Consider the following 16,662-nt stretch of genomic DNA (forward strand, 5'->3'; position numbering starts at 1 on the left):
GGGCGCACAGTTAAACACACAAAGAGCGACTTGGAACCTGTCAAGTGCGAACAAACTGATGACAAGACGGCGACAGATGGATCCACTGAGGAGAGACGAGCTACGCATTCAACTCAATTAGCAACGTGCTGCTGCATGACGCCGATGGGATATGGAATCTTACCATGACTGGCAACCTGTCAATCGAGCAACAGAGCCGCAAAACAAGCATCATGCAAGACGCGATGAATTAAATTTAATAAACCAATAAATAAATTCATTTATGAATAAAATGGTATAAACCCATGGAGTGGCAGCTCTGCATCAAAAAACAGGGCATAATGTGACCAGGGAGCCTAAATATCCCCAGGCGCGCACACACACAAAGAAGAAACTGGCAGCGGGGAAAGAAGAGGAGGAGGAGGAGGAGGAGGCAGCAGAGGGGAGAAACAGAAGAGAGAGAAGAGAAAGAACAATGGCTGTTTCCCTCTTTCTCTCTTGCTCACTCTCTCTTCACCAGCACTGTTCATACATTATCCTGCCATGGTACCTAATGAGCCAGGCATCTCCACCCTGACTCTCACGCTTGGGTAGACAACCCTTATTACACTGTGGAGGCATACTCACTCACACTCATACTCATACTCACACACACACACACACACACTCACACACTGACCAGCACAGGTCATCCCAGTTGCTGCATGTTGGCAGGAGCATAAAAACATTGCTTGAAGCTTAAAGAGGCTCGCCATATTTAAATGCATCTGTGTGTAAAAACAGCCACATTGAACCTCAAGTTGTGTGTCACTCTCAGATATGTCAAGTTCCTACCTCTTACAAATACATGAAGCAGCCTGAGGGCTTCTGGGTGATATGGGGCGAACGACATGTGGCCCCTTAGAGCTGCTGTTTATCCCTGATGCTTTATTGTTCATAATGGCAATCAAAATTGCTCTTTTTGCTGCTGATTACAGGTGCACACTTACAAAAAATAAATAAAAGCCTATCTTGTCTGGAAACATACCAGTCAGTGCCAGGATGTTCCCCGCAGTGCCCTGATTGTTTTGGCTGCTTCTGTATCAAAAAAGCTCCTCCACTTGAAAAGAGGCTCCTACAACTGTTTAAGTGGTAAACCAGCAGAGCTGTGGGGGGCCAATCAGCTGCAAGTACAGTAGAAGAAACCTGGTACAAAAGTTGGTCAAATAAACATCATCATTATTGCAAACATTTGGGTGACTGGCGTTTTCAGTGAATCACTCAGACTGACATGCAACACTCAGGCTGACCCTTGAAGCACAAAGAATGAAATGAAAGAAAAGAGAGAAACTAGAGATTGTTCTGTCTCCCTTTAATCTAAGATTAGATGGCTGGACTGGAGGTGATGTAATCTAATTCAACTCACAATCTTTCTGTGAGGAGTGATTGCTGGGGCTCAGCAGCTGATTGTGATTTTGAGGTGTGTGGGTTGCTGTATTCTGACCACGATTACACTGAAGAGGCCTATAATAACACCAGCTTCAAAGTAGACCATGGTAAGTTTAATGTTGTGTTCTTTTAGTAGAACATGATAACTTACACTGAAAATATGTTCAAGCTCCCACCCTGGAAAATAGCATCTGAATCACCATCTTCTGCCTTTAAATGTAATGTAAGTTAATCTGCTGTACCTCTGAAGGATATGAACCGGGGGTTTTCCATCAAATATGACTACTGACACAATTTAATGGCATACCATATTCCAGTCTATCGCCTTTAACAATGCCAGGAATGGTTTTAAAAGCTGCAAACTAAATGTAGGTGTAACCCAATCCAAAATGTGTAATATATCTCTTTTATTGCACTTATTGAATTTTCAGTGGAATAAAAACATCACTTTACTCATCACCTCAACAAAGGGGGGACCACCATAAAATCTGATAAGTAATTTCCAATAAAAAAATGCATCAAGAACACTTTCATTTCATTATAAATCACTCTTACAAAACTATTTTCCACATAAAGGAGGCCAACAGGAGTACAGATGTTTCTGTGGCGCATCTGTGGGCGTGAAGGCAATCAACAGCAAGCCCATGCGATCAGCATGTTTTAAAAGTCCTACAAAGACAAGAAGCGACATATTTTACCAACGCTGCACGGCAGACACTTACCTAATTCCCTCATGTGCTGCGCTCAGCTGTAAGACGCCTGGGTAAGCACCAATCAGGCTGTAAATACAGAGGACAATGCAGAGGGAAGCTTTCACTCCCCCTGTCTGCCTCTGGAACAACCTCCTGCAGGTTAGATGCAAAACACATCAGATGCTTTCCCTTTTTAAATATCTTGATTTGAAGCATTTAAATAGCCCTATATAGTCCAGATTTAGATGAGCTTATCTTTGTAGAATGCAGCTTTAAACAGCCTAAGTGTAGAGCAAAAGTGTGTCTTACATTTTGTGTCTGTGCGTGTGCGGATGTAAACTCAGTATTCCAGGTCACGGTGGCTGCAATCTCACAGGAGGTTTAACCTTGGTAAATCCACTATTAGGTGTTCTGAGAATGATGATGTGAGCAGTAGATCCTCCCCGATGGTTTCACTTTCTAAGAGCATCCAGCGGGTCACAAATAGAGAAGCTGTGGGGGTATTACAAGGTCAGAGGGCGACTAACTCTCAATATGATGACAATTCCAAGCTGGCATTTTCATTTCCTGAAGAGACTGATTCCCCGTGGCAGCTGGGGCCGAAGATGTTTGCTTATTTTTGTTCAAATAAGTTCCTCTCTGCTTTTAAAGGCGGATGTATACCACAAACATGCGTCGCAGATTTGCTGTGTGCACAACAGACAGAGCAGATCCAAGGAAACTTAAACAGATTCAGATATTCAATGTTGTACAAAACAATCAGACTATGCAAACACAAATGTGCCTCTTTGTTTTTGCACATTTTCTTGTACCCTTCATTTCGTCCTTCAAATTACTTCAAAGTTGCAGCCGTGTTGGCAACCAGTGGGAGAAGCTGATGTTTTTAATGGCACATGGTTTTGTCTCCTGGTGGTGAGATAAACATGGGGAAGAGATTAAAACACCAGGCTTTCTTCCACAATCTCCTGCCTTCATCCTCCTCTCCCCCCTTGCAATGGTCATGCAGGGCCGGCACAGCAGAGTCTAATTCAAATCCAAACCCCATCTGGTCTAAGATCCCGAGCCCAACCCAAGAGAGAGAGAAAAAAAAACGGCTACTTTATCACTGAGAGAGGGGCAGATGTTTGGAATGGGCAGGTGACAAGGAGAGGATGATTGTCTGTGGTTTAATCACCTACCTGTCAGGAAGGTCCAATAAGAGCATGCTGTAAAGCTGGTGTGGATTTGGAGGTGACTATTGGGTCACTAATGTCAGGACGTGGATCACAACAAACACCCAGAAGAAGAAGCTCCAGGGCCAAAGTTCAGGCTCCTCACCCGTTGTCGTGCCTCACCTGAGAGGACTACCTAGCTTGCCGTGGATCTGATGAGCAGCAGCAGTTATTAAGAGTGGCTAAACACATCATTTCCTTTGTCACCGTGATTAGGCCAAGGCGAGGGGGCCCTCAGGTGCAGGTAGACCCAGAGTGTATGATTAGCTCTGCCATTTAAATGACATTCACACTAATCGCTAATATCAGGTCTGTCAAGGTGAGAGAATATGACGAGGGATACGTCAGGAGGCTGCGGCAACGCACAGGGATGAAAAGTGCAGAAAAATCTGATTCCACTTGATGCGAAAGCTGTGTCAATCAGTTAAGTCAAGCACGGCGGCTGATTGTTTTACTCTGCATCAGTGCTGCTGTACACCAGTCACAGAGCACAGAGGAGCTGGGATCTGTAAACACTACAACTCCTGTGGAACCTGCAGGGATTGGATTGTTTAAAAAGGGATTGGCGGTGGAGGATATTAACCATCAAAGAAGAGCTGGGTCTTGTAAAAAGCGCCGGTGGAAAGATACAGTATTTGAGCTCCGTCCAAATAGATTTTTGTTCTCTTGTAAACACAGCACTACTGCGGCTATTTGCTTGCGAGGCTATTTGGCGGAAAAATTAAAGAAATGGTTAACTTTTCTTCTCCCGCTGGAAATTCGTCTCTGAAGTCGCGCCATCTTTAAAAAAAAAAAAAGACCCAAATGACCCCGCTCCCTCTCTCTTGCCTGAACAAAAGAAAGGCATTATCAAACCTCGCTCTCAGCAGTGCTAGATCCATTTGGTAAACAGCCTGTGTCCTACAGTAGTAATCAGAGGGTATTTTTGAGGGATTTGCAGGCTGGCCAGGAGGCATCCGCTGGAGTGATCTCTAATTGCTAGAAGCGGAGGCCTAGACTGCCTGGCGCTCTTTTGAAGCCATCGGCAGCAGCTTCCAGCCCGAGGAGCCAGCAGGGGGAGGCTTCCCACTGAGGCACTCTCCTTTTTCTTTATTTCCCTCCTTTTCTCTTCCTCACCATGCCTTCATTCTACTTTCTTCCCTCTACTCAGTCCCCCTTTCTTTCCCCGTTTCTCCCCTAACTGTACTTGTTTCCTTTCTCCTCACCTCCTTTCTCCCCTCCTCTCCTACTCAGTCAATGAGCCAGCAATCACTTTGCAGACAGACATCCTCTGCTCAGTCGGCCATGTTCAATCCCCAGCACTGGTGGCTGATGAGGCATTGTGGTGACGTCAAATAGCGGGGCTTTTTTTCTTAGGGAGCAACAGTTAACCTGTGGAGGCGCAGCGCTGCTTCCCAGGTTACAGGACTCATACTGGCACTCTTTGTATAAAATAATGAATGTAATATGCCAAAGAGATGAAAGATAATGAGGCCAATTATTTTTTTCTTCTCACCCAGTGAGGCGGCAGAGGCAAATTTATGTCAAATAGTTGGTGTATAATGACACCTAATACCACTCCAGCCTTTGTTACTGTAGGAGCTTGTGTATCCTGGAGCAGAGACTTTTGCTCTCTGGAGGACAGTTCTGAAATTGTGACAAACACACACACATACACACACGAAGAAGCATCCAAACCTTTAAATAATAAGATGATAATGTTAGGAAGTTGGGCTACATCACATGTGCATAGGCTTGGCTATTCTCTGCTTATGCAATGGCTGTTAAATTCACCTATTTAGGGAACAAAGAATGGCAAAAAAAGGAACCAACAACTGCATGCTGTCATCCGCAAACAGTCCCGCAGACACACAACCAGTTTTTTGGTTGTTTGGAAGGCAGCAAGCTCAGTGTGACATTGACTCCTCAGTGCCAATTCCACACTGGGAGCTGCACTTGCTAGCTTTGCTGCCAATCCAGGTAAAGAGATTACAGACACACACAATGCAGCCTTCTGTTTGTCTGCCAAGAAGAAAACCAGCCTTTTAAGCCCATAGAGAAAAAAAAAAAAGGTATACACAAATTCACACAGCCTCAGCCTGGGCCTCATCCTCACTCAAAAAACAAGAATCCCCCTCTTCTTCATCTTCTTCTCCAGGAACGTGGCTTCTAATACGAGCCACGCTCATACAAAGCTGCCTTGTGACTGAAACCATCTAGCCTGCGTTTCTTTATCCTGGTCCCCAACACTGTTGCGCATTACTATTACTTGCATCATTCAAATAGAGAAGGAATTTGGCTTACAATCAGTCACGCAGTCATTATAAAGCTCCACTAATGGGTGCTGTCTGGTTACTAACTGTTGTAAAACAATACGTAGGGAATTACACTTGGGTTTCATCATGTTCCTTAATGGTGTAATTAAAAAGAAAGGTGAGAACGAGCGTGTATATTACTTGAAACAGATATAGGTACCATCTTCATTATTTTAACTTGCAGTAATTAACTAAAAAACTTGTAGAAAACTTCATTAAAATTGCGAGGCAGACTCTGATTTTGCAGTTTTTTTTTTTGCAGAGCATGTATCACACAATCACTGTGGCGTGCAGTTTTGACCCAATTAATCAGCAACTTCTAATTGTAAGAGTGTAATTTAGCATTAGGATTGCAATGCACTAATTTGCATTGTATATACTTATCTTTTTTGGGATTCATGTGGAGAAGCTGCTTGTGAACAATCAAATCAGAGGGAGTGTATATCTAAACTTTGTGTTTTATTTTGAAAAGGTCCTGTGGGATTATGTGCTCGGAATAAAGCTTCTGAGAGACGTGTTGATGAGAAGAAAGGGTAATGTGGCGAAGAAGGAGGGCTAATTATGATGTGGAACTTGTTAAAGGATGTATGAGTAGCAAGACAAAGAATTCATCCATCATCTACTGTACCTTTAACACACAAATTAAACCCCCATGCTTTGGCGGATAGCGACAGTTGCCACTCTTTCATCCCCTCCTCTAAGAGATGCCATTTTTTCCCAACCTCAGCAACACTCTCCTTGGCACAACCAATTGTGTTTGACAGTGAAATCACATCTTAGATCATAGATAAAATGTCAGCCTGCGGGACAGGGAGTAGGCAAAGGATGACAGAATGATTTTGACTCAGGGCTATTCCAAAAGCTTTTATTTCCCACCAGTACAGCTCGCGCTGTCATCCAGGGGTGGCATGTAAAGTTATGTCGATGCTAGTCGGAATGATGACGACTGGCATGTGTAGATGGTGACTGCTTTGCTCATGCCCTTGTCCCAGAGCATAGCCTGGGTGTTGGAGCACAAAAGCACACGCTCTCACACACAGTCCATAATCAGGACGTCCTGCACTACCAGCCTGTTCTCACTCTCACATGGTCAAAAAATGCAGCTTGTCTCGTTGCAAAAAATATACAAAATTGTAGGTTCCTCTCCAGAGCCATAGCTGGACACTTCCCTCTGGTTTGTAGTTTGAATGTGCTGGAGGACTTACAGGATGCAATATTAAGGGTGCTATAGTTTGCTTAAAGAGGGAGTTCGAGGTGGTTGATAAGTCAACTTAAGACAAACTTTCATTCAGGACACATGGGTTTTGATTCCAATCTAAACAATGAATGTAGACTTTTTAAGGACATGAAGTTCTGTTTTAAATTTAAATAAATACAGAACACACACATACCTCAGTCACATCTTACAACGTACAACAGTTACGGGTCTTATGCCATTCAGAACTTATAAGTGAGTGCATTTTAAATTCCAATTATTACTTTTTTCCTTAACCACATTCCATGGTTTTGGTGCCTCAATGAAAAAAGAGCTGCAACAATAAACCAATTAATCAATCATTCATCTGTTGCCAATTATTTTGATAAACAATAGAAGGCTACTGTCACTTTTTAAGCAAAAATGCATTTGGGGTATCAAGATTGATTCTTAAAATGGCTTGACAAAAGAAGCAACTTTGACATGTCATGGACATTTTTTGCAAAGAGCTTTTGAACATTAATCTAAGCGGCAAGCTCTGGTGTTAAAAATAAATCCAATGCTCAAATGGAAACAAAAATGGCAGTTTCTTTTTTTGTAGTCACTTGAGGCTGGCTGCAAAAGCCGAGAGAATCCCATAAAATGCCCACTTTTGTGGCATAATAAAAAATTTGCACAGCTTGTTAGAAAAATGTTTTCAATCTCTGTTCCGTATTTTGATACTTGAGATAAGTATATATTTTAATAATGCACCCGTTTGGGGAGCTGTTGGCCTAGCGGTTTAGGCATGTTCCATGCAGGGGCTTCTGTCCTTGTTGCAGTGGTCGCAGGTTCGACTCCTGTTCTATCAAATAAAGGCAAAAATGCCCCCAAAATATGTTTAAAAAAAAAAAAAAAAAGATTCTAGACTTCAGAGACGAAAATATAGCAGAAATAAAAAATACAAAATAAAAATATTGAATAATGCATCTGTTTAAACGATAGGAGTTATGCATAACAAGGCTTTATAGATGGTGTGGTCAGTTTGACTCCCAGGTGTGTGCATTGTAGCTGTTTGCCAGGTGACAAGGCTTTTGTCTCGATTCCACCTACTTGCTGGTTTGTCAATTAGCCAGAAGCAAACTAGAGTCAGCATTTCCAACATGGTGACTGCTGTCTGTGGGCTTCATTACGCTTCTTAAGAAACCAAAAAAGTGACACGACTGAGATGTTAACTGAACAATTATTGGGATGACATTAAAAAATAATCTGGAGGGGGCGCTGGTGGCCTAGCGGTCTAAGCGCCCCACATACAGAGGCTACAGTCCTCGTCGCAGGGGTCACCGATTCGATTCCCGGCCGGTCGACCATTTCCTGCATGTCTACCTCCACTCTCTACTCCCCAAGTTTCCTGCCTTTCTTCAGCTGTCCTATAAAATAAAGGCAAAAAGGCCAAAAATATAACTTAAAAAAAAAATGATAATAATAATCTGGAGATCTCTACAGCCTGTAACGTAATCTGTTTCTGAGAGGATTTATGGCATTAACTCCACTTCGCACCCCTGCTAGTGATTTGTGTGCATCCACAAGTCACTGTATGTGAAATGTTAAGAATTATGCATCCTGTGTTTTGTGAAATTTTAACCATATGCTGCATATTTATTATTGCTAACCTAGCTTCCAAGCACTGCATGTGTAAATGATGCAAGCGGTACCTAGACTGTCATATTGCAAAGCTCAGGGTCAAAGATCAAGCTATCATGATTGATAAGTTATTAATGGCATCATGCATGCCTTTTTGATTTCCAAAAATCAGAGTCAAAGCAGACTACAGATGTGTGAAATATATGATAAAAATACACTTGGTCCTGATTTTCTCATTACTGTCACAAGACAAGTGTCAGGAGTAGAAGGGAGGTTGAAGGGAGACTGGGTGGCGGTGGCGGCGGTGGGGGTATACTGCAGTAGAGCATGGAACAATGGGCGCCCTCTGGCATCAACCTCTGGACAGCCCAAGCTGCTCACCAAAGACACTGAACTCACCCACAATGAGCCGCTGCAGAGGAAAGGGAGGCTTTAGAGAGTTCAATTTCCAACACAATTGGCCGTATTCTACTCCTTTAAATGCCAGGGAGATGGTGTGCGGCGTGCGCCTTTGTGAGGAGCTTTGCTTACAGCCAGTGTCCTCTAACAGGAGAGACAGGGAGGGAAAGACGACAGAAATGGAGAGACAGGCAGTGTGGGGAGATGGCGTGTGGACAGAAATAGTGGCACTGTGGAAAAAGAAAAGGGAAGAAAGAATAGGACTGAATGACTGGGAGAGATAGATAGAGAGTTAGAAAAAATAAGTACAGAGAAAACAAGAAGGGGAGAGAATGTCTCCTCTGGCTGTCGTTTGGCCGCCTCGCAGGGACCGTCTGAAGGACAATGCTGCTACTAGTGGAGTGTGACGTTTGTCCTCTATCCAATTCACCACAGCCTCAAAGAAAACACTCACAATCAAGTGTCGATCATGCAGCTAATACACAATATACTCTTCCAAAGTAAATACAATGCATTATAGTAATATACAATACAGCCTCTGCATGAAATGGGAACTGTAAAGGCAAAGAGATAACATTCAAATGAGCTGATGAGAAGGTGTAATGTGCCACAGGAGGTTTAACAACACATCACCTTTAACTGCTGTGAGCTACACTGTGCTTCCTATTCAAAAGGAATCATTTCACTTTGTACACACCTGCATAATACACTCCAAGTATGGATTCTCTGCTCTGACTGTGGGTTTAATATGCCTGTACAAATATAAGCATTGTCTTCACCTCTCACAGGCTCCAGTAAATATAAACATGCATGACTTCAGGGACATTTTCTTCATCTTTCCTCGTCTGCATCAGCAAAAAATAGCAGCTAAAGACTTAGAGTTTAACGCTGCGAGTATGCTTCAGGGTTTGGGTCAGTGCAGATTTGAAATTTGGTTTGAAAGCAGCAGACATTGCATTGTGTGGTAGAGTGTGTCTGTGTTGGAGGTATGACAGCATTCAAGATTAACAAGAACAAAGAGGGAAAATGGCATTAGTTGTTCAAAATGTGCTCTTTCCTGCAGAGCTCTGCAAAGCATTAAGGCAGTAAGAGAACTGTTATTTCCAGGAGTTGCAATTACAGAATAGCCACAGTGGTTAAAATTGCATTGTGTAACACTCGGAGTGTTAAATAAAGAATGTGTTATTTTTACCCGTGGCACGGCTGCAGAAAAAGCAGGGATTACTTTTTCATGAATCAATCTGTAAGATAAAAATGAACACAGGTGGGAAATTGATTTGGACTGCTGGCTGCCAGATGCCGATCACTGGGTCCTGCAGGCGCAGGCACTGGTTTCACTGATAATTTATTCAATGTCCTTTTCTTTGTGGTCACGGGGCAGCTGAGCCATTAATATTACACAATCACACCAATGGCTCTGATGAATTATTCACATTTTCTTATGGCTCTGTAATGCTCCATGCAACTCATCCGGAAGAGCCGGCATGTTTTTAAGATGATAGGTGTAAATATCTGCCGGTGAGTGGAACAAAATATCAAAACGCAAGTTGGAAGAAAAAGATAAATGCAGGACGGAGTGCACCTGCCTGCTTCCTCAGTGTCACACTTCATATAAATAAGTCCTCTGTCATCGGGAAAAAATGCGAAGGAGGCTGTTTCTCCATCATTGTCTTCATTTGAAGGGCATTTTGCTGCCCAAAGGCAAACGCCTAACACACTCCCCGAGCATGGCGCCCATCCCCTTTCACAGAGGGCTGGCAGTGCAGCAGACAGGAGAGAGAGAGAGAGAAAGAGAGAGAGAGAGAGAGAGAGAGAGAGAGAGAGAGAGAGAGAGAGAGATAAAGGGAGAGGTAGAGAGGGAGAGAGAGCAGCCAGAAGTAAAGGAGAGAGAGAAAAGAATCCGTCGTCTCAAAGCAGACCTCACACTGGGTTCTGTCACTACAGATCAAAATCCCCTCAAAGCCAGAGATCACTTCCACTACAGTTCACATGTTCCACACTTAGAAACTGTTTACCCGACTCAAAGAGTTCGTCTGCGCGCACACACCAGACACACACGCACACACACACACACACACACACATACACACTCTCGTACGCGCACTCAGATACAGTAGAAGAAGAAAGAGAAGTTTTTGCAGAAAACAAATCCAAGGCAACAGCACTTAAAGATTTATACAGGTTGGGAGTCGCTCACTGCAAACAAATGTTTAAATCAATATGGCAAAACAGCGCTCAGCTCAGACCAGTTCAGGGAGATGCTGCGCTGCCAGCTCTGCCTACAAGCGAGCTGACAAACAGAGCGGTATCTGCTCCTATTTCTTGTGGAAATACCTGTCAGTGCCTGTCGACTCCTCACAGTGATACACACACGCACACAGCCAGGGACAGTCTGTCTCCTAAAAGTTGCTCTAACGCACCTACGTGAGGATTCATAGCCAATAACAGCCGATGTGAAGGGCTCAGGGGAAGTGACAGGCCTATATGTGCTTACTTCTGGTTAAATCTTGGCTTTAAAATACACCTACATGCCGCATTGTGGTGCAGGGGAGGAAAACCTGTCTTTGGAAAGTCCTCTGCTTGAGAGAGAAACGTCCCCTCATCGAAAAGATAAGGAGCCCGATGAGAGATAGCGATAAAAGTCAGTGCTTCTCCTGGGCCTTATCTGATGCTGTTATCTGACTGCACAGCACCCACCATCTCGCAATCTTTACACCCTTTAAGCACCCCTTCTGAAGCACCCACACCCGCATCAACACACAGACACACACACACACACAGCATCCAAACATTCTAAACACCGTACCAGCTTATTGATTACTTTGACACGCTCCCATTGTTGAACAGACGGCACACCTAATATCACGAAAGATTGGAACTGTTCTGTGTTATCTCATGGGGAAAAGGACATAAAATTACTATTTTCTCACCTTTCAGAGAGAGGGATAGAAAAAAAAAGTGAGGAAAGAGAGCAGACACTTTGGTGCACTTACCTCTATGTCTGTTAGTAGTCTTATCAAACATAAGCATGGCATCATCAACCTGGAAGACACAAGAAGAAAAGTAGCGACATTAGCTTAATCTCTTCGGCAAGTAGCTCACGTCACCCTCTTTCCCCCGTTGAATCACATCTTATTCTGCTCCCAGTAATTACTCTTAGAATATATATTCCCCACTTATTTCTTTCTAAGCACCTCTCTCCTTCATAATCAGTGTGCGGTCACAGGATTAGTGTCAGGTTACAATTTCCTTTTCTGTCTGCAGCTCGTAATTTTTTGGATGATACAGGAATTTAAGGGATCTCATTTTCCTGCAAAGATGTAAAAGAGTGAAGAAAAAAAAAGAGAGAGAGAGCGGGAACAGGCTGGAAAATTAACTCCAATGACAAGCGGTGAAAGAAATGAAGAACCGTGCGGACAATATGTTTATTTTGATGAACACCTATGTCCGGTCTCGGGGAGAGTGACAGATAGACACATTACACTAAGCGAGTGCTAGACAAATGGGATGCTTCCTCATCTCGCAGCCACAGCGGCAGCAGCATCCACTATAATATCATCCCTCATCATGTCCAATAAAGCCACACACAGGCAGACAATATTTTTACCTCACACAGCCCCCAAAAAACCCAGAGCGCACTCTGCTTTCTATAACTCTGAAGAAATGCTTAAAAAACTGAGTGAGGCATGCTCATTTAGTCTGGGGAGAAAATATAAAAGGAACCAAAAAACAAAAACAAAGGGGAAGAGAGCAGCAAATAGAGAACATTCTGCACCATTCCCTCCCTGGTTTTGCGGTCTCTAGGTGAGTGTAACGGTGTACCGATGAGGCTTGGTTCTGTTCACGGGGAAAAGATGTGCACACAAGCATGCGCCTGTGTCTTTCAGGGGAGGGTGACAAAGCTTCGGGAGGAGATGGAGGAAGAGACAAGAATAGGGGTCTCACTCGAGCCGAACCGTCTGATTGGATAAAGAGAAGAGCCTGGCAGCCAGGCAGACTAGCTCTGGCAAACTGTTCGTGCCACCCTCTTGCCACACATTTGGCACACAAGACGTTGGCACAGCTTGCACGGCCCTGTTACTCACTGCACGGCTCACGGGCCACATGCGGCTACCAGGCACTTTATTTGCACCTCCCGAAATACTTCCAAATTGCCAAATTTGGCTGGAGACAGTTATTTAAATTTAAACAACACATAAAAATGGAAGACCTACATTTAACTTTTGGAAAATGGAACTCCTGCTTAAAGCTGCTGAGGCTTAGGTTTCCTATTTTTGTGTCATCAAGTTGTGACATCACAGAGTTACATTTGATGTGGTGTAGTGTGTGGTGAAAACTGCAACCTTTGTTTAAAATTAACTCAAAGCAAGGGCATAACAAGTAAACCCAAAATCCCTTTCAATTGCATATATTCAATGAATACAAAGTTTACGAGACAGCACAAGGCATCCCAATAAGCTAAAATAGCTATGTTACTGTATCTCTATCCAAAACAGCGTGGAACAACCAAGCAGCAACCTCCGGTCTAAAAATATGAGTCCAATGCAGAAGTGTTAAAAAATGCAGTTCATCGAGGATCCGCTTGAGGCTGGCTCCGGAAGTACCGGAAGTCACATACACATGAATGGGAAAAAGCCAATCTTTACAGCAGAAATAAACATGTTTACAGCCTGGTACAAAAGACGGGTGTAGTCTGGATAGCTCATTTCTCGATTGGCCCACACAGTACAGGGGATAAAAAAATTTCTAACGCAGAAATTTCGAAGATATTGAGATTACGAGTCTTCCAATAAGAGGCACAGCTGACTTGATTGTCATGCGGGAACACTATAGCTGTTGGCGAGGAGGCTCAAAGCCTGCCTCTTTACGTCACAATCACTCGACAGCAGCAATATGGCTGCCGCCGCCGATTGGCCTTAAAACAGCGCTTCAGAAACAGATGGGTGATGTCACGGATACAATGTCCATATTTTATACAGTCTATGTGTGCTATGCACCAAACCCTGGCATTGATTGGTGGATGGACTTAAGCTCTGCAGTTGATGGCCTGTAATGGAGGTCTATCTTCTATACAAGGATGACATCACTGCAACCCAGGGGGAAATCCCAACTACCTCCTCTACCAACTGGATATGTTATCCTTTGTTATTGATCGTGTATTTGGTCTGTTTGGAGATGAAGGGGTGAATCTTTTCTTTGATGTCTCAGGTAAGTTTGGTAAACCTCCCAGTTAGAGTCGTTGTGTTTGTTATGTCTGGCCTTGATTCAACAGTTTGATTCATATAACTAAAATATTTTTTGAACATAAAACCATTTTTTGTTAAACTTTGAACCTTCAGTTTCTGTGGCCGCTGGGGACTTTGAGGAAATTGGCCTTTTCATGTTTGGTCATGGCCAGCCCTGGTCGTGGCATAACACAGCCTCTAGCTTAGTTTACTTTAAGAAATGACATTACGCTTAGAAAAAACATCAATGTAGGTACTAGGGGAATCATTTCTATTAATTCAAAGGTCTTTAAGCATTTTGCGGGAACATAACTAAGCACCTTAAGTGAACGGGTATATGAGCCTGTTAGGCGAGTGATGCTCTTGACTTGGCAGCTGAGATGTTGTGTTGCAGTGTTGATATGCACTGGTTTTAGGTTGCAGTAACATTGACTGTAATGTGTGAAAGGAGCAGCACCCCCTTTGTTTAGTTAAAACTGCAGAAACGTTATCATCTATACCTTGAATAAAAACAAACTATACTAAGCCACTAAAATTCATACAACAAGAAAAAGGCTTTTAAATGCAAATGTTGAGTAAACATTTACTGCTGCAACATCTGTAGTACCAGAGCTGCTGTGTCACTACTAACAAAGTTATCATTCTCTCTGAACAGCTTCCTCTGTAGATATATCACACCAACACATACATTTGCTTTGTCTCTGAAAGATATGTGATGTTATGACTGTGCTCTGGGAAAACAAGTAAAAAACAAGCGCAAGCAAACAGGTGCCAATGAGCACCATCACCTGCAGCAACAGTTTCATAAAAAGGATAGATAACCTCACCTCTGTGTCATGCCAGGTGATCTAATGAAAATCACATCAAAGTGAAAAGAAGTGAGATAAATGAGAAATTCTTTGACTGAAGAACACACGTTTTTAATGCAGTGCAGTAACTTGATTATCATATGAAGTCATTTGTAAGATAATGCAACTTTCCTAAAGTTAAGCTTGAGAAGCAAAGGTATCCAGATGCAGTTTGTAATATATATCTACATCTGAAAGTGTAAAAGCTCCACTGCAGAGAAAAGATGGAGTGGCATGTTTACCAAATATGGTGAGCTTTTAATTTGACAAGCTTGGCTGACAGCCTGTGATCATTTACATAAGGGAACGGAAATGTATAGCGTCTGACCTCATCATTTTATATCAGAGAAACAGCCAAAAAGAGTTGCTCCTCCAGGAATCAGTCAGCCATACATCAAATAGCCGTGTGAGGATGCCCGATCAAAGATTTAAAAAAGCGCCTTCTTTGAAAGAAAATAAAAATCAATACAAATGTTAATTATAAAAAGTCTGCGCTGTGATTTCATGGTGAGATTAAACTCTAAATCAAAATTTCAAAAGAAACAAACAAAGCTATTCACAACCTTTGCACTTGTAGGTGATGATTTTAGATTAAGGTTCCAATGAAAAGTTTAATCATCAGAGGAGATGACTTCTGTCAAATACTTGCAATGCAATCCAGGAGCAAAGGTGTGCTACTTAAACATCACATAACACTAAATTTCCTTCCTGTGTTCACTGCTTACAAGATTTAGCAGGAGCTGAGTGATCAAGTTATTCAGACTCTTAAACCCTCAGACCTACAGCTCAAACCAGTAAAATATAAATGGAGCACTGTCACTTTAAAAAAACACAGTGCTTCTTACTTCTGTGGTTGTCCAGGGATGAAGAAAACAAACTGATGCTAACTTTTTTAAAGGTTTTCAACTGTTTTCAGGTCTTGAGTGTTTCTAATTTATAAGGTTGTGTTGCTTTATTTGCAGAGGTTGTAAAAAACACTAAATGTAAAGAAAAAAGGAGGTTTATCTTAAAGGAAAATCTGACTGTTCAGCACTCTTTGGTTGGACTTCAGGGCCAAAGGGCTGCTCGCCTTGCTGCTGCTTGCTTTAGACCATTAGCTGAGAACAAATCTTTCATCTGGTGAGATAGTTAAGTTAAAAAAAAGTAGTCACAGGACTTTTAAGAGCATACACTACTCAGCAGGAAATGTTTTAATCGCAGACCTTCTGGAAAACTCCTATAAACAAACATGCACCTCAAAGCTAAACAGAGAGACCCATGTCGGCTGATTTGGTGTTTAAAAAAGGTGTGAAGAGTCCAGGACATGGATGGAACAAGGGAAGTCAAAATGTAATAATTAGAATAATGATTAATGTACCTGAGGATCATTTAAGAGGATTGATTGATATTACATGTTTGTTTAAAGCACTTTTCTTGCAAAAAAAGGACAAAGGACAAAAAAAAAGAAAACTGATGGCAATGCACAAGTGTTAAAAAAAAATGGAGTAACTTGAGTGTCCACTCAAAGCTGGGTCTAAAGTCCTGGGACATCATATAAAAAATACCATATTCAAATGCCCATTATTGAAGCAAGAATAAACATGTTAACAGCCTGGTTCATTGAAATAGCTGTTATATATATTTTGAATATATGTTATTGCTCCTGTGAGAGTGATTTGCGTTTATTTTGGCACCTCCTATGGACAAAATGGTATCTTTAACCTCTTCACTGACCTTGTCCTGTGCATGAGTAAATGGTGTTTTCTGATGAAAATTCTGCTCCTGTTGT

At 42.4% G+C, this 16,662-nt stretch overlaps 1 protein-coding gene across 10 annotated transcripts in view; it reads right to left on the reverse strand.

Moving 5' to 3' along the window:
* msi2b (musashi RNA-binding protein 2b) overlaps positions 1 to 16,662 on the reverse strand; it is a 345,174-nt gene that overhangs the window by 139,316 nt on the left and 189,196 nt on the right. For all 10 annotated transcript variants that reach the window (XM_034683452.1, XM_034683446.1, XM_034683451.1 and 7 more), the window contains one exon: positions 11,815 to 11,863. In XM_034683452.1, the coding sequence (XP_034539343.1) occupies positions 11,815 to 11,863 (49 nt within the window). The remainder of the gene's footprint in view (positions 1 to 11,814; positions 11,864 to 16,662) is intronic.

This window comes from Notolabrus celidotus, chromosome 5 (genome assembly GCF_009762535.1).
Source record: "Notolabrus celidotus isolate fNotCel1 chromosome 5, fNotCel1.pri, whole genome shotgun sequence".
NCBI classification, from domain to species: Eukaryota; Metazoa; Chordata; class Actinopteri; order Labriformes; family Labridae; genus Notolabrus; species Notolabrus celidotus.